This window comes from Pleurodeles waltl, chromosome 8 (genome assembly GCF_031143425.1).
Source record: "Pleurodeles waltl isolate 20211129_DDA chromosome 8, aPleWal1.hap1.20221129, whole genome shotgun sequence".
Classification (NCBI taxonomy): domain Eukaryota; kingdom Metazoa; phylum Chordata; class Amphibia; order Caudata; family Salamandridae; genus Pleurodeles; species Pleurodeles waltl.
In genome coordinates this window covers 38,065,496-38,091,788 of record NC_090447.1, presented here as the reverse complement: position 1 = coordinate 38,091,788, position 26,293 = coordinate 38,065,496, and the positions used below count along the sequence as shown (strand labels likewise).

The window sequence follows — 26,293 nt, the reverse complement described above, 5'->3', positions numbered from 1 at the left end:
AGATAATCTCATCCCCTTGGTAGCTTGTCACAAGCAGTCAGGCTTCTCTCAAAGGCAATGTGTAAACTATTTGTACCAACACACACAGTAACACAGTGAAAATATTACAAAACGGAAACCACACAGATTTAGAAATATAGGGCCTGATTACCACTTTGGAGGAGGTGTTAATCCGTCCCAAAAGTGACGGTAAAGTGACGGATATACCACCAGCCGTATTACGAGTCCATTATATCCTATGGAACTCGTAATACAGCTGGTGGTATATCCGTCACATTTGGGACGGATTAACACCTCCTCCAAAGTTGTAATCAGGCCCATAGTAAATATTAATCTAAATAAAACAAGACTAACATGACACAAATCTGACATACACAAGTAAAGATATGAATTTTGCAAAATTAAACACAAAAATAGTGCCTAGAAGCACAAATTCTGCAATTTGATGTTATCACAACATTGTGATGGAGTCGGTTACCACAATGAAACACCAGCGGCACCAGTTACAGAGTCACACGGACCCCCAGAAACAGTACCTTAAGGAAAAGTGAAGAACCAGGCTGGTGCACGGAGTCGGGGAGCAAGGCATCACTGGATTTAATGCAGCATCAGTTCCGGTACTGTAGGGCAAAGGAGCAGAGGTGGCGGTGAGAGGCGGCGGGTCCTTGCTGCGAAGCGGTGAAGGTGAGGTGGCATCGGTGCAAGGTGTCAGTCCCTTACACCCCAGATTGATTGATGTCTGGCAGGGTCAAGAAGCTGTGGAGCAACCTCACAGGGTCATGAGCATGTCACAGCGATGGGACGGAGTTAGGTGTCATAAACGTGAGTGATACGACATTCCGATCTCACAAGTCCTCTGGACGTCACTGGCTGCAGCGATGAGGGGACTGCATTGTCAGGCAGGACGTCGTGCTTCAGCGAGGTCCATGAGTTTAGGTGCAGGTGACATGGGTTTCGTGCAATGGCGTCCTTGCAAAGCTGCTCAGAGTCGTCCAAAGTCACTTTCTGGGGCCCAGGATCTGGAATGACACCACCTGGCAAGCTAGAGCCCACAGCAAGTAAACTTAGAGACTGGTTGGTAAAGTCTATGCTGCCCTAAGACTTCAAAACAGGAGGCAAACTCAGGCCAAGCCCTTGGAAATACCTCTCAAGCAGGAATACACCACAAAGTCCAGTCTTTGTCCTCTTTCAGGCAGAAGCAGCAACTGCAGGCCAACGCAGCAAAGCATAGTCAAAGGCAAAGGGGAAGTACTCCTCCTACAGCTCTTCAGCTCTTCTCCTTGGCAGAGGTTCCACTTGAATCAAGAAGTAATCTAAACGTCTGGGGCTTAGGTTCTACTACTTATACCCCTTTCTGCCTTTGAAGTTGGTACACTTCAAAGGGAAGTCTCTGTTGTTGACAGTGTGACAAGATCCTGCCTTGTGTGAGGGCAGGCACAGTCTTTTCAGGTTTAAGTGACCACTTCTCTCTCCAGCGTAGCCCAAATGGCACAAGAAGGTATACAGGTTACACCCCAGTGTCACTGTCTAGAGGAGATGCACAAATAACTCAACTGTCAGTCTGACCCAGACAACAGGCAGAGTCACAGAATGGTTTAAGTCAGAAAATGCCCACTTTCTAAAAGCGGCATTTTCAAAATGACAATTTAAAAAACAAACTTCACTAAAATATGTATTTTTATATTGTGAGTTCAGAGACCCCAAACTCCAAATCTCAATCTGCTCTCAAAGGGTAACTGTACTTAAAAGTTATTTAAAGGCAACCCCCATGTTAACCTATGAGAGATCAGGCCTTGCAACAGTGAAACCTGAATTCGGCAGTATTTCACTGTTAAGACGGAAAGAAACCCTATCACATGTCCTACCTTTAACATACACTGCACCCTGCCCATTGGGCTACCTTGGGCCTACCTTAAGGTTGCCGTAAAAGTATGAAAAGAGAATGTTTGGGCCTCGCAAGTGGGTACACTTCCCAGGTCGAATTGGCAGTTTAAAAACTGTACACAAAGATGCTGCAGTGGCAGGTCTGAGCCATGTATATAGGGCTACTCATGTGGGTGGCACAACCTGTGGGTGGCACAAGCATTATTACAGGCCCACTAGTAGCATTTGATGTACATGTCCTATGCACCTCTAGTGCACTTTTCTAGGGACATACATTTAAATCAAATAAGCCAATAAAGGAAAAGCCAATTACACATACAATGACCACAGGGAGCAGTTGCACTTTAGCACTGGTCAGCAGTGGTAAAGTGCCCAGAGTACCCAAACCAGCAAAAACAAAGTGCAGCACACAGTCACAACATAGGAAACAGAGGTAAAAAAGACAGGGGAGACCACGCTGAGGATGCCAGGCCTAACAACCCCATTAGGAATAACACACACATATCCATAAAGTCAAAATCTACCTTTGTCTAGGAGACACTAGCACTACCTCCAAAGTCAGGTATTGCAAGCAACAACAAATATATCAGCAAGCAGGGTCAAATAGACACAACTGAATGCACATAACACAAGTTACTTAGAAACTACATAAAGATTGAAAAGGGATGGCAGGATAAATGTGTGCCCAACAAAACAAATTGGGTTTAATAATGAACAATTGCTCATGAGCAACTGCCATTAGCCAGTCCATTTTGTAGGTCCATGCACATTACTTTGCCCACAGCTGACTCCTATTACTGCCAGGGAACCTCTAATAAAAGGGGCATCAAGTGGCCAGGCAGGCACCCCAGGGATTATCCTGGGTGGGGTTAGGATTTGCGAGGGGTGGGTTTTGGAAGGGGTGGACTGTTTTGTACAAAATGTGGGGTTCTTCTTTGGGGGTATGGGTGCTTGCAGGGGGGCAGGCGTGACAGGGGAGGACTTGGAGGTGGAAGGGATGGGTTGGAATGTGGTTCAGGTCCTCTTGGGGTTGGAAGGGAACGGGGGAAGGACAATGCCTCATATATTGCAATGACAGGCACACAAGAAGAATACTGGTACACAGAGACACATATTATCCTTTGAGGAGGGGAACGATGGCATTGAACAGAATCAGTTGTGCCCATAAGAATCTTACCTACTCCTGTGGGGAGTCACAGAGCTGGTCATACAGGGGTAGGACCCTTTCAAAAATCCTTTTCAGGTCCTCTGAAGATGAGCCAATGGTCCTGTCACTTCCTAGATGTGGCATGATTGCTGCCAGAGGTGGCACACAGCAGCTCAGGTAGTGGAGCTGTTGCTGGCAAACGTGTCAGGGGTCAAGTGAGTGAATGTGCACAGGCATGGCGGTCATGTCTGCCACATACCCGGTCATTACCACCGGCAGACACAGCTATCATCCGCGACTGCCACAGGCAACAATATTAGCCTATGGCTGCGTCTGTCGCGGTTGGGACACCTACCGCCCTCATAACTTCTGCTGGCGGTTGCGGGTGGTTCATAATGTCCAGTGGAGTAGGTCAGGCATCCACCTTTTTGGCAGCATTAAATACTGTTTTTGGCTTTGTAAACTGTGTCAAACCTAAAATAAATGTGTTGTGGAATTGCAAACATCCTTATTCTGTCTTGTCATAAATGTCCTTCTACACAACCACCAGTATAGTGTGTTGCAGGGCAAAGATGGCAATTAACGATGGTGCACAGTCCATTTTTGCTGACAAACTATACAGACACATTTCTAGGGCCAATTACATAGCAGATAGTTACGTTTCTTACACATCTATGATGTGGACACATGTTTTGATAACCATGTAGGTCACAAATTACTCATGTGTAGTTGCCAGCTGTGCTGTGTATTGGGTGTCATACCTATCCAGTCAGAAATGCTTTGTCCCATGACGTTATTAATATGTATAATTTATGATGTTGTGGACACACTGACTAATGTTACAAATCATGTCTTGTCACATTGCTAGGTTAGGGAAGAGGCAACAACCTCCTATCTATTGTACCCTGCCAGACCTTTAAACCATGGAGCAACATCATATATTTATGTTCTACTGACTAGATAGGCAAACAATAGTGGACTTATGTCATCAGTTGGACCCAGATATAACGCCAGTGATTAGTTATTCAACCTGCATACCACCCACTGTACATATCATGTCAGTTTTGTACTTCTTGGCCGTGGGGTCCTTTCAACATACAGTGGCCCGTACTGCTGGTATGTAACAACCTACGTTCAGTCTGGCGTTGAAGGATTTCCTCTCAGCAATGATGAAACACATTGACAGGTATATCAAGATTCCTTGACGTGAGAATTTAGCCAATGTGAAGGCTAACATTTATGGTTTTTCCCGCCTCCCACCTGTGGTGGGGCCATTGGTGGCACACACGTTGGCTTGGTGCCACCGCAGGCCACTGAACAAGTCTATCGCAACAGAAAGAACTTCTATTCCATCAACATGTAGGTTGCCTGTTTTGGCAGATCTCTACATCTCACTTGTCTGTGCCCATTATCCAGGATCAGCCCATGACTCATTTATAATAGAGAACAGCACCATTCCCCAGCTGATGTCACAACTGTGACAAGAGAGCTCCTGGCTGGTTGGTAAATCATGCCTGTCCTGATTGTGTATGTGCAATGTCAGGTATGACAACCATGAAGTGAGTGACTCATTGTCGCACTTATGTCCCATCCTTTGACAGGAGACTCTGCATATTCAAACTGTCCTTGGTCGTTGACGCCAGTGAGTAATCCGACTATGCAAGAGAAAGTCTGCTTCAGTAAGGCCCATGGAAGAACACGGCGGCCAATTGAGTGGGCATTTGGGATCCTGAAGGCCAGATTCAGGTGCCTAGACATGACTGGTGGACCCTTCCTCTACTCACCTGGGAAAGTGTGTCAGATCACTGTGGAAGGCTACATGCTCCATAACCTCACCCTGCGGAGGAACATCCCATGCATCCCAGAGGAGGAGTCTGTAGTGCCACTGAGTGACAATCATGAATTGCCAAGTGAGGATGACAGTGGTGAAGAGGAAGGAGCTGAGTTGTGAGAAGATCTCATCAACAACTACTTTTCATTAGTGTAAGTATGTCATTTAATGTTTGACTGTGAATATACAATGAAATGCAGTTGAGAGAATTTGTGGAGTTGAGCATTTTGCAAACAGCTAGAAAGCTGATACTCAGAAATATTCTGCCTAAAGCTGCTTAATGATAAAGCTTTTGAGACTTTCCCAGATTGATCCTACTGCTTTTTGTGTCAGTTTCCTTGCAAAGTACTTTATTTTTCAGTTGCTTGCTATGTGACTTGTGGCATAGGTATAGTCTCAAGTCTATGCTCATTGTTTTGTTATTTGTACAGGTACTGTTACCCTGACATCTTCTTGTGGGCATTATAGAGTTGTGACGGGTATCTGATGCCAGTCGACATACGAAGTGGACGTGGGTTGTACCAGGTAATGTAGGTCACATAGTTTGTATATATGAGACTTGTACGAAGACAGTTTGCACAGTGTTTGGGTGGAGGTATAGGTGTGGCCATTGCACTTCCTTTGTATGTTGAGATGGCCCTGATGTATCATGTGTGTCATAATGTGGTCATAAAATGTGTAGTCCTAGATTTTGACCAATTAATTTTCCCTTCACATTGGCTAAACATTTTTTTTGTATTACCTGTATGTAGCTGTAGATGTGTTTCATTAATGTAGGCCACAGTGCCTGTGCCACAACACTACTTATGTTTGTGTCATTCCACTAGATGCATGGTCATTAGATTATGATGTCCCTGTATGTATGTATGTATGTAGATATATTTATAAAGCGCATTCCGGCTCACAAAGAACATCGAAGCGCTAACATAGGTAAAAAAGTCACTACACTCATAAAGAAAACCCAACCCATAGAAAAATAAAAAGAAAGGATTAGTTAGGAAAGAGCCAAGTTTTAATCAACTTCCTAAACTGTAAATAACATGTTTCAGTCCTAATATTGAGAGAGATGGAATTCCAGCACTTGGCAGCAGCCACAGTAAAGGCTTTATCACCCCACTTCGCTCTATAAGTGCGGGGAGCATGAATATAGCAGGCTGATAATGATCTAAGGTGCCTCTTTGGTTTATACCAGCCTAATTTAGCAGAGAGATATTTAGAGTCTTAGACAAGCAAAGGGATTTAAAAATAATCTGCTGAGCCACTGCAAGCCAGTGCAGTTGTCTGAGACTACTTCTCACAGAGGTCCAACGTGAAAGATTAAGAACTGCTCTGGCAGCTGAATTCTGAATCAGCTGTAGCCTATTAAGAAGGCCTTTGTCTAAATTGAGAAACAAAGCATTGCAGTAATCCATTTTAGATATTACCATGGCTAGAGTGGCGGCAACTCTCCATTTGTGCTGAAGAAAAGGAAAGACTTTCCTTAACATTTTAATCAGCCATAGACCAATTTTAGCCATGTGATTGACCTGATTTTTGAAGGACAGTTGATTGTCAAACATAACACCCAAATTTTTGGTAACATTAGAAGGGGTAAGAAGAGAACCACAGTCTGATGGCCACCAGCGTGGATTCCAATATTTAACACCAGAGTCAAAACAGAGAATTTCAGTCTTCGAAGCATTCAATTTCAACCAGTTAGATCCCATCCAGTTGCTAACTTCCTTCATACAGAGGTTAAAATGGTCCGCCACCTCCTCCCAGATTTTATTAACAGGGATAATAAGCTGTGTATCGTCTGCATATGAAGAGGGGATAAAGCCAAAAGAACGAACCAGGTTGGCTAGCGGGGCAACATAAATATTAAACAAAGTAGGGCTTAATGAGGAGCCCTGTGGAGTCCCACAAGGAGAAGGTAAGGTGTGGAATCAAAGTTACCACATCTTACCGTAGTCCATCTGTTAGTTAGAAAAGATTCTATTAATTTCAAGACCCCATCTCTAACACCTGCTTGATAGAGACGGGCTGTCAGAATCTGGGAAGAAATAGTATCAAAGGCTGCAGATAAATCTAACAGGACTAGAATGGCACCCTGTCCCTCATCCACAAGTCTACGAATAGAATCAGTGGAGGAGATAAGGGCAGTTTCTGTACTATGAGTTTTCCTGAAGCCATGCTGCGAAGGATCTAAAACTTCCACTTCCCCCAGAAAATCCACTAGTGCCTTATTCATGATTTTCTCTAAGATCTTGGCAAAGAAAGGAAGGAGCGCAAGTGGCCATAAATTATCAAGGTCCTGCACGTCTCCAAGTGGTTTCTTCTTTACAGGGACTACTATGGCCTCCTTCCATCTAGAAGGAAAACATCCAGATTTAAGAATTTCCTGAAAAATCGGAATGAGAATCCGAGCTATATAGTCAGGGATCATATGAATCACTGAAGGAGGACATGGATCTAAAGGAGAGCCAGACTTCATATTCAAAATTAGTTTGCTAAGATCGTCATGAGACGGGCAAGGAAAGTCAGACAGAGTTACTTCACTAGCTAACGAATCGGGAGAAATACAGGTAATTTACTCCCCACTGACATCAAGAGGGGCAAAGTTAGCATAAGAGCAAAGGATCTTGTTTACAAAATGCTTTGCTACCTTGTCACAGTACTCTTGTGTATTTACTAAATCAGGTGGCTTAGAAGGGGTGGATAATTCCTTGATCACCTTAAATAGCTCTCTCGGAACATTCAAAGCCTCCTGGACCTTAACCGTATAAAAGGCAGACTTGGCCTTAAAACGGGGCGCTCTATAAATTTTACATTTTGTGATCAGGGACTGTTGCACTGCCATCTGTCCATATCCTGGATTACGTGATGTTGGATTACTTTGGTGTGGTATGTGATAAGGCTCAAGCTGATGACATCAAACACGTCAATGGTTTCATATTCCACATGACGATGTCTGACAAATCCCTTCCTTCCATGGTCTGGGGGCCTGTACCAGTAAATGTCTAGATTTACTCAGCATGAGTTACACTTTCTTGATAGTCCAGGCATATTGAAAGCCTATGTGCTGGACAATGAATTAAACTTTTTGGTTTGACCATACACTTGGACTAATGTGTTGGTGTAATGGCTGTAATCCTGAGCTGTACACTGGTTACCTGTAACCTACCCCTGCTTGCACAAGAAGCCTGTATCTTTTTTCGTATGGTTCACATGGTCTTACGTCTCTACATAGCTAAATGAGAAATCAAAGCAAGCAGACAATGAGTTTATGATGGGTGAATTTATTTTGATGCTAAAATAGAAAATATACTTTGGATTGGAAGAAACAAAAATGAAAAGTGAAGGGGTAAGTCATGGTGAATGAAATCAGAGAAGTAGATGCCACACCATTGCGAGTCCAGAGTACTCCTTCCATTGGAACAGGTAGGTGGTTCATGATCAGTCCAAAAAGTGAATGTCTGGCACAAAAAAGGAGGTCCTTAAGTTAGAGGGTTATTATTGGCAGTGGTGGGTGTCTTGCCTTCCACACCTCCTAGATTTTTGGCTGGGCGTCTCCGCTTGTGTGGGGAAGTGGATGTGTTGCTACCTAGTCAGGGATGTTTATGGCTTGCTCCTCTGGCCGGGCCTCCCTTCTAGTGGCTTGCTCCGATGAAGAAGGCCCTGCTGCACCAAAGGAATGGAATAGAGTGCTGTTGTAGACCCTGTCCACAGTGGTGTTAATGTCCCTCAATACCCCTGTTAAAGAGGCCATGTTGGTATTGTGGGCGTCCCCCTGTTTATGCATATCTCTATGCATGTCCCACGGTAGCTGCTTCATTTCGCTGAGTTAGGTGAAGACCTGGCCCATCACACCTTGGGACTCCTTATAGACCCCCAAGAAGTGGCTGATTGTGTCCTGGCTAAGGGCAGCCCCGGTGGCCTCAACTCACTGGCCCACAGCATCCCTCCCAGATACCATACCCCCACTAACCTGCGCCCTTGCCACAGGTTGCCCTCTGTAACCAGGTCCTGGACCATTGTTGTTGGAAGTTTTGCGCTGGGGGACACAAGATGGTAGACACAGTGCTAGGTACACAGGTTGGGGGGTGAATGTTTGCCTGTGATGTCAAAGCGACCGGGGTGGGAGGTGACATAGTGGGCACAGTGAGACTCACTGTTGCCGTCTGACCAGATTGTTCGAAAGTGCTTGTACCATTCTCCACGTCCAGAAGTCCAGGAGTGTCTTCTTCATTGAGGGCTTGATTCAGGGGAGTAGTGGAAGTCAGTTCTGTGGTCTCTGCGTGCCTAGCGTCATTTCCACCTGTTCATGTGAATTAAACAGTGTTACTGGTTGTATTTTGATATCTATCTCCAGTGGTTTAGCTTTACAGTAAACAGAGACTGTAGGAGGCTGGCCCAGTTTATGGTGTACACCTATAGTGTGGCACCCTATACTGTGTCTAGACAACACTTAGTCATAGTGTTTATGTGTCCAGATAACCAAATCTATCTGTGTGTAGCTGTGGAGAGCAGCTAACCTTATCAGGGAGAAGTGCAAAGCAGTTACAATTCCACAATGGTCAGTCAGTGATGCTCACATAAGAAAGAACCACACTAAGGGCCAGATGTAGCAAAATCCGATTTTGCGACTTGCAAATTGCGAGTCTCAGCGACTCGCAATTTGCAAGTCGCAAAATCGGACACAGAATGGTGTCTCAGACACCTTCTGCGACTCGCTATGAGGTCGCAAAGACCCACCTCATCAATATTCATGAGGTGGGTCGCATTTTGCGACCCCATAGCGAGTCCATGCACTCACAGGGATGGTGACCTCCATGTCTGTGACTGCTTTTTAAATAAAGCAGTTTTTTTCTTAAAGGAAAACGAGTTGCAAAATGAAAAAAATACCAAAACCATTTGGTTTCGTTTTTTTGAGAGTAGGCAGTGGTCCATAGGACCACTGCCTGCTCTGATTTTTTTTTTTTTTTCGACATTCACAAAGGGGAAAGGGTCCCATGGGGACCCCTTCCCTTTTGCGAATGAGTTACCACCAGTGTGACACTGATACCAAATATGGTATTTGGTAGGAAGTATGCAACCAAGGGGAGTGTATTAGAATCCGAGGGGCTGGGGAAGTATGAAAATACCCAAGGTAAGTATTAGAAATTCTCCAGGTGCCTGTGTGCAGAGGTGCTATACAGGACCGTCACAGTTGGAATTTTAGGATTTAGGACCCTTCACAGAGGAACCTGAGGAAACCAGTTGTCACAAAGAAGAATCAATAGTGACTCCACTTGTGGATATCCCGGAAGATGGAGTACCTATAACAGGGAGCCCACGTGCATGGGGTTGAAGTGACATTGTAAACCTCCATTGAAGTATATGGGGGACCCGGTTGTCCAGCTGCTGTCGCAAACCGGGAACCAGGTCAGTGGAACCCAAGCGAAGATTCCAGACAAGAAGAACATGTAAATGAAGGGACAGAGTCCAGACCACTCAGAGATGTCCAGACAGTACAGGTAGTCAATGCCCACCCTTCTTGAGGTCAAGTTCCTGTGGGACAGGAATAGAAGAAGGGCAGTTCTAGGTTCCAGGTGATGCAAGAAGATCTTTGGAGTCATCCACAAGCTGTCTCCTGTTAGTTTTTGGATTGCAAAGGGGTCAGTGTTCAGCAGAACTACCAAAAAGCCTTGGCAATTGCAGGAAGGCGCTGCAGGGAGGTTTGCAGGATTTTGGGGACCAGCAAGGTCCAAACCACTTGACCACTGGGAGGGAGTCGGGCTGGCCCTCAACAAGCAGGAGAACCAGGAGGAATCATTGAAGCCCCTTGAGGACCCACTGAAAGTAGGCACAGGGAGTAGCAGGGAGGCCACAGCAGCACCCTAAAGAGGGAGGCCCCTGCCACAGGAGTTGCAGGGAGGATGCTGTTCTTGAAGTTGTAGAGTGTTGAAGCCTGGGGCTTCTTGGACCTCAAAGATCTACTGGATAAGAGTCACCAAGCCTTGGCAATGACAACAGATGGAGTGTACCCTGGTTCTGTCCCAGCAGCTACAGCGAAGATCCACCATCTCCCAAGTTGCACAGAAGACAAGTCAGGCCTGGAGAAAGCTGCAGAACCACAACCTGGGTTGGAGAGCCTTTTGGTGTCCGTGGGACAGCAGCATCCACCTGCCAGTTTTTGTTCTTAGAGGTACCTGTGGGTGCAGGGGAATGACTCCCTCACTCCAAGGGAAAATCCTTCTTGCTTCCTTATTGCAGTAAGGCTCCTTGTGACCCTAAGTGATGCACAGCCACAGATGTTGCAGACTTTTTGTAGGAAGTGGAGAAACATGTTGCAGCCCTGCTATTGAAGTCTGACTTGTTTCAGTTCCTAAAGCAGATCAGCAGTGGATCCGGAGACCAGGTTGCAGAAGTGTCTTGCAGAGCATCTTCTTGACAAGTCCACTTGATGAATCCAGGGCCTTACCCCCAGGGGAGCCCTTAAGTAACCCAGAGAGGGGTTGAACACTGTCTGCAGTGACCCATCTATCAGAGGGGGTCAGGGACATCACCCATCTGTCCTAACCAGTCAGATGCTCCAAGGGGCCTTTGCCCATCTTGTACTGGTGCAAACTGGTTTATTCAAGAAGGACACCAAAGGTTCCCTTCAAAGCAGTCTGGTGGCACTCAGAGGCCACCCCACTCCAGCCCAAGTCACCCATATCAAGTGGAGAGGTGGTCATTCCTCTTACCTACCGGAAATCCTTTGTTCTACCTTCCCCTTGTCGAGTTAGGCTCATCAGCAGGAGGGCAGAATAGTGACTAGAGTCAGCAGCAGCACGGGCTGGCATGCAGACCCTGCATATCTATTACAGGCAGACTTGGAGGATCCTCTAAGGAAGCCCCAAAGTACATGGGGCCAGATGTACCAAAATGTTTTACTCATTCTATATCTATGGGAAAATGCTTTAGTACATATGGCCCATGGTATCTTGCAATTGACACTGGGATAGATTCAGAGAAACCGTTATGTAGTTGGCCATCTCGTGTTGACTAGTGTCCACTACATACCTAAAAATGGTTTCTTTGAACTTACTTAGCCCAGAGAAGTGAGTCAGGTTTGTAGGGGTACCACTGCTCATGCAGAACAACCCTCACATTTAGGGGCATATTTATACTCTGTTTGCACTGAATTAGGGTAATTTTTTTTAACTCAAATTCAGCGCAAACTTAACTTCATATTTATATTTTGTTGCTCGACCCGTCTAGTGTCAAAATATTGGAGTTAACATCATTTTTTGGATGGATGCGTGAAACCACCTTCCGTCAATGAGATGCAAGGTAGGTGTTCCAACTCAAAGCCCCTAGCGCCTTATTTATCCTCCCATGCAAAAACGACACACAGGAAGGAGGTGGACCAAAATAATGGCGCTAAGCCTGCTAAGCGCCATTACTTGACGCCTGGGTCAGACCAGGCGTTAGGGGACCTGAGGACCCATTTCCATGGTCAAACACCAATGAAAGTGCCTACAGGTGCCCACCTCAAGCCCCAGGAACACCCCCACCCACACCAGAGTGACACCACAGGATGGGGGGGACCCCTTCCCAGGTAAGTAGGGTAAGTATAGGGAAGTATTAAAAAAAATATTTCAAATTGCCATTGGGGCCCTGAAATGGGCCCCTCTACATGGCACTGGGTGCAATGGCCATGTCCAGGAGACCCTGATCCCCTGTGCTGGCCATTGAGGTGGTGGGCATGTGTTTTATAACACAGGAGTCATGTGGTATGGATGGTTTTGCATCAGGAAATGACGCTGGGCTAGTTAGAGGCATTTCTTTTGCCTCTAACCAGCCCAGCACCATTTTCTAACTCAAAACCTCCTATTCCCATAGTGCCACCCCCTCCCGGCTAACGTCACTTTTTCTGACGCTAGCCCATCCATTACTCCGGCTTGCGGGATTCCATAAATTTGGCACCAGGCTGCCCCTCAGGAATGGCACAACCCGGCACTATACTTTTTGACACAAAACTGCGTTAGTGCAATTTTGCTTCAAAAACGTATAAATATGGCCTTAGGATCATGGACTCTGCCATTAGGCTGAAGGGCCTAGCATAGGGGTGACTTACAATGTCCAAGTGCAGTGACCGCAAAATAAGGCAAGGCTTATATCTAAAGTGAAAGGTGCATGAACCTTTTCATGCAGGCTGCAATGGCAGGGCTGCTGACACAGTTTGCATGGGCTCCCGTGGGTGGCATAATACATGCTGTAGTGCATGGGAGACCACTGGTGTACCAATGCCCTGGGTTCCTAAGTACCATTTACCAGGGACTTATGGGGTACACCAGTATGCCAATTGTAGGGTAAAGACTTACCAAGTGAATTTAGGTGAGAAAACACCAACACTGGGGTCCTGGTTAGCAGGATCCCAGTGTACTACAGTCAAAACACCCTGACATCAGGTAAAAAGTGGGGTAACCATGTCAGAAAGATCCTACTTTACTACAGAGCCTGTGTACAAAGTTAAGTTGTAGTTAATCCAATTGTGTCACGTGACCACAGTATTGAGTGTTTTGACTTGACATGTGTGAAGTTTGTCATATCGTTTTGACCCAAGCAGCTGATGAGATGTGCAGATTATTTTCACTTTGGAGCATGGCCTGAAAATGACATCTTGCCACCACTACAGGCAAGACAGTGGCTAGGCAAGATTTAGATTTGCCTATTTGAGGCCTATTTGAGTGTGATGCAGGCGAACCTAGGACTTTGTTGTATATAAGTGACTGGAGTCAAGGTATGCATAGTGCTGTCTGAATATGTCTGCTGACAATAACAATGTGGTGAGGCATCTTGAGGCCTTATGAATAATTGTTATTCACACTGGCTATGGTGTCATTTCTGTCCTCAAATATTTAATCTTGGGCTTGCAATTCAAAATGGAGCTATGTTGACAGACACACTCTGATTTGTGCATAATGTGTGCTTGATCACTCCCAGGTGAATATAATTCATTTGAGCTTTAACAAGCAAGAGTATTTGGACAAGTGTCACTGTGCTGGTGGTTGGTGTTAACGCAACAGGGCCCATTGGGCTTTGAAATCTGGTCACTCCCTCTACTTTGCAAAACCTAGCAAATGGAGTCCTCCCAGGTGAGTACACTTCTCTTGAAGGTTGAGAAACAGGGGTTGTAGACAAGTGACCATTGCTCTGGCGTTTGCAGTTGGTGAGACAGAGCCTCCTGGGTGCTGTAGTCCAGTCAGTACATCTCCTCCACACAGTCTACCACTACTATCACACCAAGTGAGTTTACTTCAATTTGGAGTTGACAAACAGGGGTATCTGAACAAGTGACCACTGGTCTGGGGTTTGTAGTTGGAGAGACAGGGCCTCCTGGAAGCTGTAGTCCAATCAGTCCCTCTCCTTTACACACTTTACCAATGTTCTCCCCCAGGTGAGTAAACTTTACTTGTGAGCCTGGTCTGGCGTTTGGAGTTTCAGAAACAGGGCCTACTGGGAGCTGTAGTCAGATTAGTCCCTTTACTTCACTCAGTAGACAAATGGTATCCCCCCAGGTAAGGAAACTTCATTTGTGAGTTGACATAGAGGTGTATTTGGTCATAGGCATACGGGTCTGGTGTTTGAGGTTACAGAAACGGGGCCTATTGAGAGTTGAAGTGAGGTCACTCCCTCTACTTCACACAATAGACAAATGGTACCCCCCAGCTGAATAAACTTCATTTGTGATTTGATACACAGGTATATTTATTCTCAGGCATACTGGTCTGGTGTTTGTAGTTGGTGAGACAGGACCTCCTGGAAGCTGTGGTCAAGTCAGGCCCTCTACTCCACACAATCTACCACGTAACCCCCCCCCCCCCCGGGTGAGTTTATTTCTATTTGGAGTTGACAAACAGGGGTATCTGGACAAGGGAGGACTGGTCTGGTATTTGTAGATGGTGAGGCAGGGCCTTGTGGGAGCATTATTTGTGAGTCCCTCTCCTACTCACTCTGTAACAATGTCCCCCCGGTGAGTAAACTTCATTTGTGAGTTGATACACAGGTGTATTTGGTCACACACTGGTCAGGTGTTTGGAGTTACAGAAATAGTGCCTGATGGGAGTTGCAGTTAGGTCACTCTCTCTACTGCACACTAAATTTAAGGTTTGGGCATACATTTGCCTGTTGAGACATACCATGAGTCCTGGAATTGTTGTTGTATATTGTAAAACTTAAATTAAAGGCCCACCTTGTACCAATGACATGGGATGGACCTTAGTAGCTGTGATGTTGGGTGCAACAATACAGATTGACAGTGTGAAAACCCAGATACTCTGGATATTGAATTTTGGTGTGGTACTTCAAAAAGTTAGTGCAAAAGGTATGCTATGATCAAAGATGACATGGCATATTTGTGACATCTTTTGTGTTGTGACTCGACTTCCCCAGGGATTCAGGATGCAGGATCGCCAAGACCTTCTCCACCCAGAGAAAGAGATGTAATGGGTGTAGGAGGCCGGCCTGGTTGGAGGTGGGTACCTATGGTATTTACATCTTATACCAGGTCCAGTTATCCCTTATTAGTGAAATGATGGCAGTGTCTAGAAGCCAGGCTCTCTAGGGGTACAGTGGATGAGCAGCCAAGGCCTAACTAGGAGACATGCAAAGCTCATGCAATATCACTATAGTCACACAGTACTCACAAACATGAAAGAAAATATTCAGTGTCACAAAAATAAAGGTATTTTATACCATAGATACTTTACTCCCTTAGGAGGTAAGTAATACATAAATTCGATACACTAGTATGGAAAAATAGACATGAGAACAGTTAGAAAACAGTTAGAAAACAGTGCAATCATTAGAAATCATTAGAAATGGGCCTAGGGGGAGCACAAACCATATTCTAAAAAAGTGGAATGTGAATGTCGTCCCCTACCCAGGTAAGTGTAGTGTGTAGAGGGGAGCTGGGAGTACTAGAGAACCGCAAAGGTAAGTACTAGAACCCACCCCAGTGACCAGGAAAGCAGTAGTAAATCACAAGAACTTTCCCAGAACACACAGAGAAACAATAAGAAGGATTATGCAAGAACCAGAAGAGACTGCAAGACACCAACAGTGGATTCCTGGATCTGAGGACCTGTGGAAGAAGGTCCTGCTGGAGTCTTGCAATCTGAATCTGAGGAACCACCCAAAGGAAAGACCCTATATAGCCCTGAAAGGGGGATTGGACACCCAACCAGTTAAGCACCTATCAGGGGAGGGTTCTGACATCACCTGCTGGCACTGGCCACTCAGATGCACCCAGAGTTCCCTGCCACCCTTGGAAACAAGGTAGCAGAACCCAAGGACCCTCTGGGAGAGTTCTGAGCACCAACCCTGGGGTGGTGATGGACAGGGGAGTGGTCACTCCCCTTTCCTCTGTCCAGTTTCGTGCCAGAGCAGGGACTGGGGGTCCCTGAACCAGTGTAGACTGAATTATGCAAGGAGGGCACCATCTGTGCCCTTCATAGCATTTCCAGTGGCTTAGGGAGACTACCCCTATCGAGCCTGTAACACCTATTTCCAAAGGGAGGGGGTGTAACACAACTCTCCCAAAGGAAGTCCTTTGTTCTGCCTTCCTGGGCTCAAGCTTTTCAAGGAACAGGAGTGCAGAAACCTGTCTTGGAGGTGGCAGCAGCTTGGGCTGCCTGGAAACCCTCAGAAGGTTGTAATGGCAATACTATACTAGGGGTCCTCTAAGGAGCCCCCAGAGTGCATGGAAGCATACAACCAATGCTTGCAAAAGCCTTGGGGTATGACTCCAACATGTTTGATACCAAACATGCCTGTGTTCGGGGTTACCATTATGTAGCTAGAACAAGGCAGTGACCTATGTCTAGTACACGCATAAAATGGTGTCCCCGCACCCACAAGGTCTGGGAAAATGGTCCTCGAGGTCGTGTTGGCACCTCAACTAGAGCTGGGGTTCCCTCACACACAGGTACTTTGCACCCTACCCTCAGGGCTGGAGGGCCTGCTATATGGGTGACGTATAAGAGACCTGGTGCAGTGTAAATGGCAGTGAAAGGGTGATTGCACCCTTTCTCACTGTCAGGATACTTCAATTTGATTTCCTCAGAAGATAACTCCTCAGTCCCGACCCGAGCTACTCACAACGAATATTAATCCTTCGTGCTGGGTACCCCGGAGGGGGAAAGGGGAATGGGATGGTAAGAGACTGCCACAGAGATGATGAACGCCAGTACTCAGTCTGCCTCTTCACATCTAAGATTGGATACAGCACCTGCAAGAGTCACAGTCGCAATTACTAGGGACATACAACATCAGTTTTTCACTTTCTACTCTCAACACTTAATTCTCTTTAATTCTATTATTTCTTCACTCACCCTGAGTTCTCTGTAGCCTTGCTTCTCTCTATAAATGATAGCTCTTCTTAAAAAAATGCGTATTACTGATTCTGGAAGAACTTCTGAACCTTTGTTAGAGATTGGTTTTATGTTGCTATATATATATATATATATATAGTTGGTGATAATGCGTTCTTCAAATCAGCTGATGTTATTTAATTTCTCCTGTCTTATTGTGACTTCTGTCAATACTTGTATTTGTAAATGCTTGTTTATTAAAGTTCGTTTCTCCTTTCTTACTTTGACATTTGTTGATAACTTGTATTTGTAAATGCTTGTTTATTACAGTTCGTTTCTCCTTCCTTACTTCGACATCTGTCGATAACTTGTAGTTGTAAATGCTTGTTTATTTAAGTTTGTTTCTCTTTTAAACTCTATTTTGGTTTATTACCATTGAATTTGTAAATGCTTATTTGTTAACAGTTCGTTTCTCCTTTAAACTTGGCCTTTGTTTATAACCTTGACATTTGTAGATACTTGCTCTTTTAAAGTTATTTTTTTCTTTGACTTTAATATCTTAAACAAGAACCTTGTAAACATAAGGTTAATTCATACATTAACTCTGTAGCCTTGCCGACTTCCACGGGAACGGTCTACTATCAAACTCTTTGAATAAACCTTGACAATATTTATCCGTTTTCTGTAATATAATCTTCAAATGTAATTTTACCTCACAGGAGTTTCTGTTCTGAAGCGCGCTCTCTCTCCACACAGCTGATTCCTGTCAGACCTCAGTTGAAGTGCAAGGCTTCCAGCTGGAGAGCTCGTAACCTAGCAACCAACCGATTGCAAGACTAGAACTGTAACTAACCTTCAGGACTCACAGCGGCCATCTTGGATCTTCTCTTCTTGATTCTTCCTTTGAAATAAGCGCAAGATTACTCTGCAAACCTTCTTCCAGTTTGGGCTTTGCTGTCTCCACTGAGGATATCTCTTTGCTTTTCTCATGCACTTCTTTGATTTGACTTGGCAAGTTTGTGTGGTCATGACACTCACAGTCTGCAATGACTTTCCTGCAGAGGTCTTTGCATGGACTAGCTATGGGTGGCAAATTATATGCTGCACCCCAATGCCCTGGGTACCTAGGTACCATATACTAGGGACTTATAAGGGGGCACCAATGCCAATTGTGGGTGAAATACTGTCTTCACAGTATGTACCAACCAAATTTAAGGGAGTGAGCATAACTACTGGGGTCCTGATTAGCAAGATCCCAGTAGACACAGTGAAAGACAATGAAAAACAGTCTGAAAGTGGGGATAACCAAGCTAGAAAGAGGCTACTTTCCTACAGAACCCCCACCCAAATGAAGGACAATAAGGCTAACCTTGGCCAGTTGAGACTTCATTGTCTAAGTGGTGATAAGTGGAGAGTTACTCCCTTTATCATCCACTATGTGGTCCCTTCCCTGTGGGGAGGTGAACCACCCGTTTGGTTACTTTTAGCTAAAGAACAGTGAAACTGCGAACTTTGAGATTCCCTATGTTTGAGGTCTGGAAAAAGTTTTAAAGTGGGGTAGTATGACTGTCATTGGAATCCTTTGTTAGGACAGGGTTGCTGTCCTAAGGGTTGTAATGTCAGACAGGGATGCTGTCTTAGCAAGGCTAGATCAGGGCAAAAAGTTTGTCCCATGGCTCTAAAAGAGGACAGGGTTGCTGTCCTTCTTGGGGTAGAACAGGACATGGTTGCTGTCCCAAAGGCTCTACAGAAGGACATGTTTGCTGTCCTATGGTTTTAGAGGAAGTGCAGGGGTGCTGCACCAAAGTTTCTTTGGGAGGGCTGGAGGTTTGCTCAAAATTTTCTAAGACAGGGTGGGGGTGCTGTTTTGTCTTAGGTTTCCCACTGAGAGGTACTTTTAACTCTGGGAGTTCAGCTGTGCTATTTTTTGACTCCCTTGATTCAGGCCCCACCCTAGAGGTGGTATCTCCCCTCACAGGAATGATATCCTTAGTGGTAGGGTAGGCAGGGGATACTTTGATATCCTGCATGCCTGTGTTTTTAGGAATATCCTGGTCCATTATTGCAGGCTCTGGGGCTCCTTCCCTTCTATTCTTTTTAATCTCCCATGAGATTAAAGGAAACAGTTCTTGGGGAATACCCAGGATGGATGCATGGGTATGACACTCTACTTCAGCCCAACCTGAGGCATCTAGGTAATTTCCTAGAAGACAGTCTACATGTAAGCTAGGTGTTACTACCACCTGCTTAGGGCCAGTAACTCCTTCCCAACTAACTTGCACCACAGCTAAGGGGAGAGACTGAGTGGAGTTGTTAACATCTGTGAATTGGTACTTTTGAACAAGTAGTTGTTGTGAAAGTGACACTCAGTTTTCAGTGACTAAAGTGATACTGGCACCTGTGTCCCTGTAGGCCTGGGCCTCAACACCATTTATCTGAATGTGCTGCTTTTACTTACCCATATTAAGGGTACAAGCAGCTAAGGTGGCAAGGCCAGTGCCACCTGGTGAGACAGAAACTGTCTTGGGGTTTTCTACACCTACCCAAGGTTCTATTTTGGACCCAAATGTGAACCCAACTACACCTTTGCTTTGGCCATTGCCAGTAGTCCCACTACTACTACTACTACTACAACTACTGCTACTACTACTAAACTACTACTACTACTACTAGGGGCACTAGAAGTGGATGTGGAGTTAGTAGTGGTGGTAGGTTCAGGGGCTTTACCTGGACAGGATTTGTTCCCTGGCCTATGGCCTTTATTTCTGCACACATAGCACCAAGGCTTTTTACTGTGTGCAGAAGATGAAGAAGACGTTTTATTCCCACCCCCAGAGGAGTTTTGTGGCCCTGATGAGGAGTCTTTACTTTTGTCTTTGTCATCACCCTTGTCCTGAGGCTTGCCACCTTTTTTCTTCTTGTCCTTGTGGCCCCCTGTATCACCTTTTCTGCTCACCCGTGTTCTGACCCATTTGTCTGCCTTCTTTTCCAATTCTTGATGAGAGGTCAGTTCTGAGTGTACCAAGTATTGGTGCAACAAGTCAGACTCACAGTTATTCAAAATATGATCTCTCAGTAATAAATTATACAAGCCCTATAGTCAGACACTTTGCTGCCATGTAACCAGCCTTCTAAAGCTTTAACAGAGCAGTCCACAAAGTCTACCCAATCCTGTGAGGCCTCTTTTCTGGTCTCGCTGAACTTGATCCTATAGTATTCAGTGGTGAGACCAAAACCATCTAAGAGTGCTGTCTTAAGGATACTGTAATTGTCTGAATCCTCCTCTCTGACAGTGAGAAGCCTATACCTCCCCTTGTCAGAGAAGGACAACCAGAGAATCGCAGCCCACTGCCTTTGAGGGGCTCTCTGAACTTCACAGGCCGTCTCAAGTGCAGCAAAACACTTGTAGATATCATTCCCCACCTTGTATGGGGGAACACTTTTGTGCAGATTTCTGAAATCAATGGAGTCCTTCCTGACTCTATAATCCCTGAAACTACTGTTGCTGCTGCCACCATGGGGTGCTAACCCCTGCCTTTCCCTCTCCACTGCCAAGGCCTCCCTATCTAGGGCTAGCTGCTGCTGCTGCAGCATCAGTCTGGCCTCCTCCAGTCTCAGCTTTCTGAGTTCTCTATATATAGAGTCCTCCCCTGGGGTTGTGCAGTGTGATCCCTCAGACACTGAGGTGATATGGGAATGGGCAGTGTTGGATCTTTCCCTAGCTTTTGTGACCCTAGGGACCTGTCCTCTGAGTGTAAAGGGAGCCCTCCCTGAGTGACTACCCTTCCAACTACCAGCTACACTAGTGGGTCTGCTAGGTGCAAGATCCTAGTAAGAACCCTCCCCTGAACTTGGAAGATTGTTATCTAGTTCACTTGGTGCAGAATCTTCCTCCTCCGGGCTACCGGCATGCTCCTGGTCACCCTAAAGAAGGAGCCTCTTCGGGGATTTTGCAGCAGCCAACCAAGTCTGCAAAGAACAACTGCTGGATTATTGGACATGAAGACCTGCAAAGGAAGGGGACCAAGTCCAGAAGTCGAAAGAAGTTCCAGGAAGGACAGGAGCCCCTGCCAACCCAGAAGAGGGTGCAAAAGAAGAGTCTCTGGGTAGTCAAAGACTGCAGAAATGCACCCTAGGAAGATGCCAGTGGGTTCCTGCCTAATGCAAAAGATGTCCCACAGTGTGAAGATCGTTCCAGATGAGACTTCGTGTTGGAAGGTGCCAACAAGCCTTGGCTACGACAAAAGTGCGTTTTTCATGTAAATGGCACTGGATGGACCCAGGAGGGACCGGCGGGCCTCACCTCTGTGTACATGAAATTTGAATTTTCATGTTAGTAGATGTTTCATCCAACCAATGAGTTCAGCAGGAGTTCACCCAACGGCTATTGAGAGGACTTCACTGGATACAGCCTGAAACGTTACCTTGGTGGAATATTTTGAGTTTCCATTCAGAGATTAAGGGCCTGATATAATACTTTGTGGGAGGCCCGTTTCCCAACCAGTGAGACAGAGTAAATTACTCATTCACCTTGATGGAGTTGCTGACTGCCAAATTTAGAAATGTCAACTTGCCCAAGAGATATTTCTAGTATTGGCAGGAACCGCCGTCACAATGGTTCCTGTCAATGTATTGTAAGTTTGATGGACAACTCCATCAACATGACCAGGGGTATGGTAAACTTACAATATTTTTATGAAAAAAAATGCATTCAAGAAATCCCAAAGCCTCCCAAGGTGAGGGTGGCATTGAGTAATTTCCAATGCTTCAAACCGCCAGGTTTTCCTAGCGGTGACAGGCATTTAAAATCTGCTAACTTAGGTGGGTGGACATACAGCGAAACCTCCAATAGACCTTACTCCATCAGGACATTGAAGGGTATTGACCACGGTGAATACGGAGTAGTCTCCACCATAGGCAAACCTGTAGTTTGCCCGATTTTAAATCAGACGGGCAGGCCATAATATTGACCGAGAGGGAACACCATTGTGATGGAGTTCCCTTTCGGCCAACATTTGAATCAGGGCCTAAGTCAGGAATTAAAAGCTTTGAACACAACAACCCTCTTGGGGTATCCAGCCTTTGCTCCATTTTGGTCAGCCTGAAATCATAAATTGGTTCAGGTCAATCACAAACATTAACATTTGATTGGTGCTTCACTTTTTCTTGTCAATTTTTGCATACATTCCAGGTTCTCACTGGATGATTTTATACATTTTGATGTAATTTCTCTTATTACTTTCACTCTATTTTTAGAAAATGGTTATGAACTTTTAATTGTTTTCTGTTTTGTTAACTGCAAATACTTTACTGATTTTTCTGAAATTAAGCCTGTAAGCTCTGCTCCATGGCCACAATTGGTTGAGCCCAGTTTTATCTAGTGAACCTTTGCATTGGCACTGACACGTCCTCCTCAGCTAGCAATCCCTTTTTCTTGCACACTCCATGCATAGCAAAGCAGAGTGCAAGTCGCTGCTGTGTTATGAACTTGCACCCTTAAGAAATGTGGGCATTGTTTCAGCATTCTGTGATATCAATAGGTTTCCATCTCTACAACTGCCTGACTACTTAGGAGTACATTGCCATACTTGCATTGAACGTTATCTACATGTCAATGATTTTATTTACACTGTCCCCTCCAAGGTAGGTGTGTGAAGACATTTCTGAATACTATTGCTTCTACATTTCTTGAGCAGTGGAGTTTGGATTCTGTGATGAAGAAAGGTAGCCTTTCAATCCACAATCTTCTGCATCTTTCTGCAATTCATAATTATTGCAGGGAAATGGGGATTAACCAAGCACAGGTCCTAGTACATGGTTCTGTGCATGAGGATGCAGTCATATTAGTCCATGCCACACATACTGCCATGCCCTCAAGACGAAGTTTGTGTAAGCATGAGAAGTTTATGCAAGTCCCATTGCACAGACACATTCCATTTTTCTATGATTAGCACATGTGCAAAATTAATTTTTGCTGACTTGTACATGATCTAGAACAACATATGCATGATCTGGCCCTCGTGGTTGACAATCTGCTTTCAAATTATTTATGCATTAGGATTCTGGTTTTGTTCTGCAAATAAATATTGTTCTGTGAATAAGTGTGTGTGTATGTGTGCGCATGTGTTTGTGGGCATATATAGCCCACTCTATGAGGACCATTTCGGTCCCCATAGCGTGATTTCAGACTAACACTATCCCTGTAGTGTGTTTAGGTCCTCATAATTGTAGGTATGTCATGTTGTGCATGAGTGTGTATGTATATGGATTTGTGTACCTGTGAAGCTATGTAAGAAAATAGCTCTTCAGAATTTTGTAACCACAAATATACATTTTTACTCTCAATATGTATCTTACTAGGTAGGCAATGACTTTCCCTTGTAAAATTCTGCACTTAGAAATCGGATGCTGGTGACAGAGAGCCTCATGGGGTAAATACATCTTGATCCCTCTGTCTGAATTGTCCTTCATCATGTTGTTATGCCTGATGTTTGACATCCTTATCTATATCACAGAATATTTATCTCCATTCATGGCCAGTCCAAAATAAGTGCTTTACATACTTCATGTGCAAGAAAACATGACATAAAGGCTGGAATCCTTTTTATATTTAATAGGTCATTCTCACTTTCCAAATTTAGATAAGATAGCCAATGTATTTAAGTGTTCTAATATTTTATGTTCCTTTTTCATTCCAGGCTTGTATTACCACACTGGTGGTCAAGCATGAAGATGACCTTCAACTCCAGCTCAATGCAGGGCAAAGAGTTCATCCTGATTGGTATTCCTGGGATGCAGAGTGGGCAGCAATGGCTTTCAATTCCCCTGGTACTTCTTCTCTCTGTGGCTGTTTTGGCCAACGTTACGCTTCTGACCACAATTTACCGGGAAGACGGTCTTCATGCGCCCATGTACTACTTTCTTGCTTCTCTGTCTTTGGTTGATCTTCTCCTGAGTATGGTCACTACACCAAAGGTCATTGGAGTCCTGGGGTTTAGTGATAGAGCCATCAGTCCTACAGCATGTTTTTCCCAGATGTTCTTTGTTCATTATTTTCTTGGGCTTGAGTCTGGTATTTTCCTGGCTATGGCCTTTGATCGGTATATTGCTATCTGCTATCCTCTGAGGTATGCTTTGATTATCACTGATGGGCTTGTTGTGAAACTCACAGTACTGATATTTGTGAGATCAGCCTCCCTAACCATTCCAGTGCCAGTCTTTGCTGCTCAACTGCACTACTGCAGGAGCCATATTGTTGAACACTGTTTTTGTGCAAACCTGGCTGTAGCTAAACTGGCATGCAGCAATATTAGGCTCAATAGTATATACCAACTAGTTGTTGCTGGTGCTGGCCTGGGTATGGATCTGGTTTTGATCTCCCTGTCCTACTGCCTCATTATCTATGCAGTGGCAAAGCTTCAGTCAGAAGGGGCAGCATCAAAAGCCTTCAGCACTTGCACATCTCATTTCATCCTTATTATGTTTTTCTATTCTACCTTGATGGTGCTAGCAATTACAAACAAGTCAGAAGAGCACGTGTCGCCTGACTTTGCTATCCTGCTTAACGTTCTGCACCTGATTGTCCCATCTGCCTTGAACCCCTTAGTGTATGGTGTGAGGACTAAAGAGATTAACCACGGCATCCGAAAGATGTACATGTGGTGCTTCATCACCATGGAATAGAGGGCAGAGACATGGCAGCTTACAACAGAGTTTGTATCTGGGCAGCATTAAGTTGACTAGGGTGACAGCCTTTAGAAAGTTTAGGGATGTGTTTATGAGCTCTTTAGAGCCAAAAAAGTTTAAATCAGCTTCACTATAGCTCTACAAAAAGGGCTTTTGGTCCATCTATCAGATTCTGCTGTTTTAATACATAACATTAATTACTAGAATAACAGCAATAATCCACCTGCAGCATGTATCCTTGTGTGTATTTGAATCTCGGTGTACACTGCACATGGAGGAAAGTTGGGAAGTTCATCACTCTTCTAAGATGCAGTATCAAAAGGTTTTTTGAACTTCCTGAGGATTATTTAGATAGCTTTCTCAGTAAAAATCCTGAGGGATAGTATTAAATAGAAAGAGAAATAGGTTAGTTTGTAAAGTTAATGTATTAAAAACAAAATAATTAAATAATCTATTTTTAATATCTTGTTATGATTCAGCATGTTGCAGCATTTGAAGAATTAAGCATTTCCTGGATTTTGTGCAAAACCCCAAGTGAACTGACCTTGATACTTACAATGTCAAGTACAAAAGATGTGGAGCAGTACTACAATGCCATGCGACAAGACCACCAGAAGACCCTGCTTGATGAGAGATAAAGCAAAGGAGAGTCTGTCATTAGCTCTAAATTGCTGCAGATGCCTTTTTGGTCATATCACTTGATAATAAATGGTAAAGAGGATGAGGCAGCTATCACTTTGTTGGCTTCTTCCTTCTTTTCTGCAAGCTGAAGGCAAATGTTGGTTAGAGTCTGTGACTGATTGATTGCAGATTTGACAGAGTACCCAATTACGCCAAAAAGGGTAACCTGGTGCTTAGTGAAGGCTGAAACATTGTACGGTCACCAGTTAGAAGTGGTCAGTTCATGTGTTTTTAATAATTTGCAGAATCTGGTTAATCTTTTTTCTTCTGAAACTTTCAAGGCCAGGACCTTCCAAGCTTTAGCACTTTAAAAATGCTACATCTGAGAACCAGCAACCAATGAAGCTGAATCTGATGAGAAGAAACATGAGAGTCTTTAACAAGATCCAGTACCAAACGAGATGAAGCATTCTGCACTGACTGCAGTCTGTAAGTCAATTCAGAAGTGAGGCTAACAAAAAGAGAATTGCAGTAATCTAGTCTAGAAGTTTTTAAAGCCTGTAAATTGGGCAAATAAGCCAAACTCTTTTAATGATGTTCAGCAGGAAAAAGTAAGCGCACATCAAATAGTTGATGTGGGTTTAAAAAAAGAGTTGGTTGTCAAAGATAATCCATAAATGATGGTCCTGTTGAGCAGCAATAAGAGAGGGATGAGAATGTCAGGCCACCAATCTGAGGTCCAATAAGACAGGTTTCCAAAAATGAAGAGCTCTGTTTCATCCACATTCAGAAATTTATGAAGGC

The 26,293-nt window shown here is 44.6% G+C and overlaps 1 protein-coding gene across 1 annotated transcript; it reads left to right on the top strand.

Annotated features, from left to right (window-relative positions):
* Positions 1 to 4,688: 4,688 nt before the first annotated feature.
* On the top strand, positions 4,689 to 24,865 carry LOC138249369 (olfactory receptor 56A4-like). Its single transcript, XM_069203328.1, has 2 exons — positions 4,689 to 4,978; positions 23,881 to 24,865. The coding sequence occupies exons 1-2, from the start codon at positions 4,689 to 4,691 to the stop codon at positions 24,863 to 24,865; spliced, it is 1,275 nt and encodes a 424-aa protein (XP_069059429.1).
* The last annotated feature ends 1,428 nt before the right edge of the window (positions 24,866 to 26,293 follow it).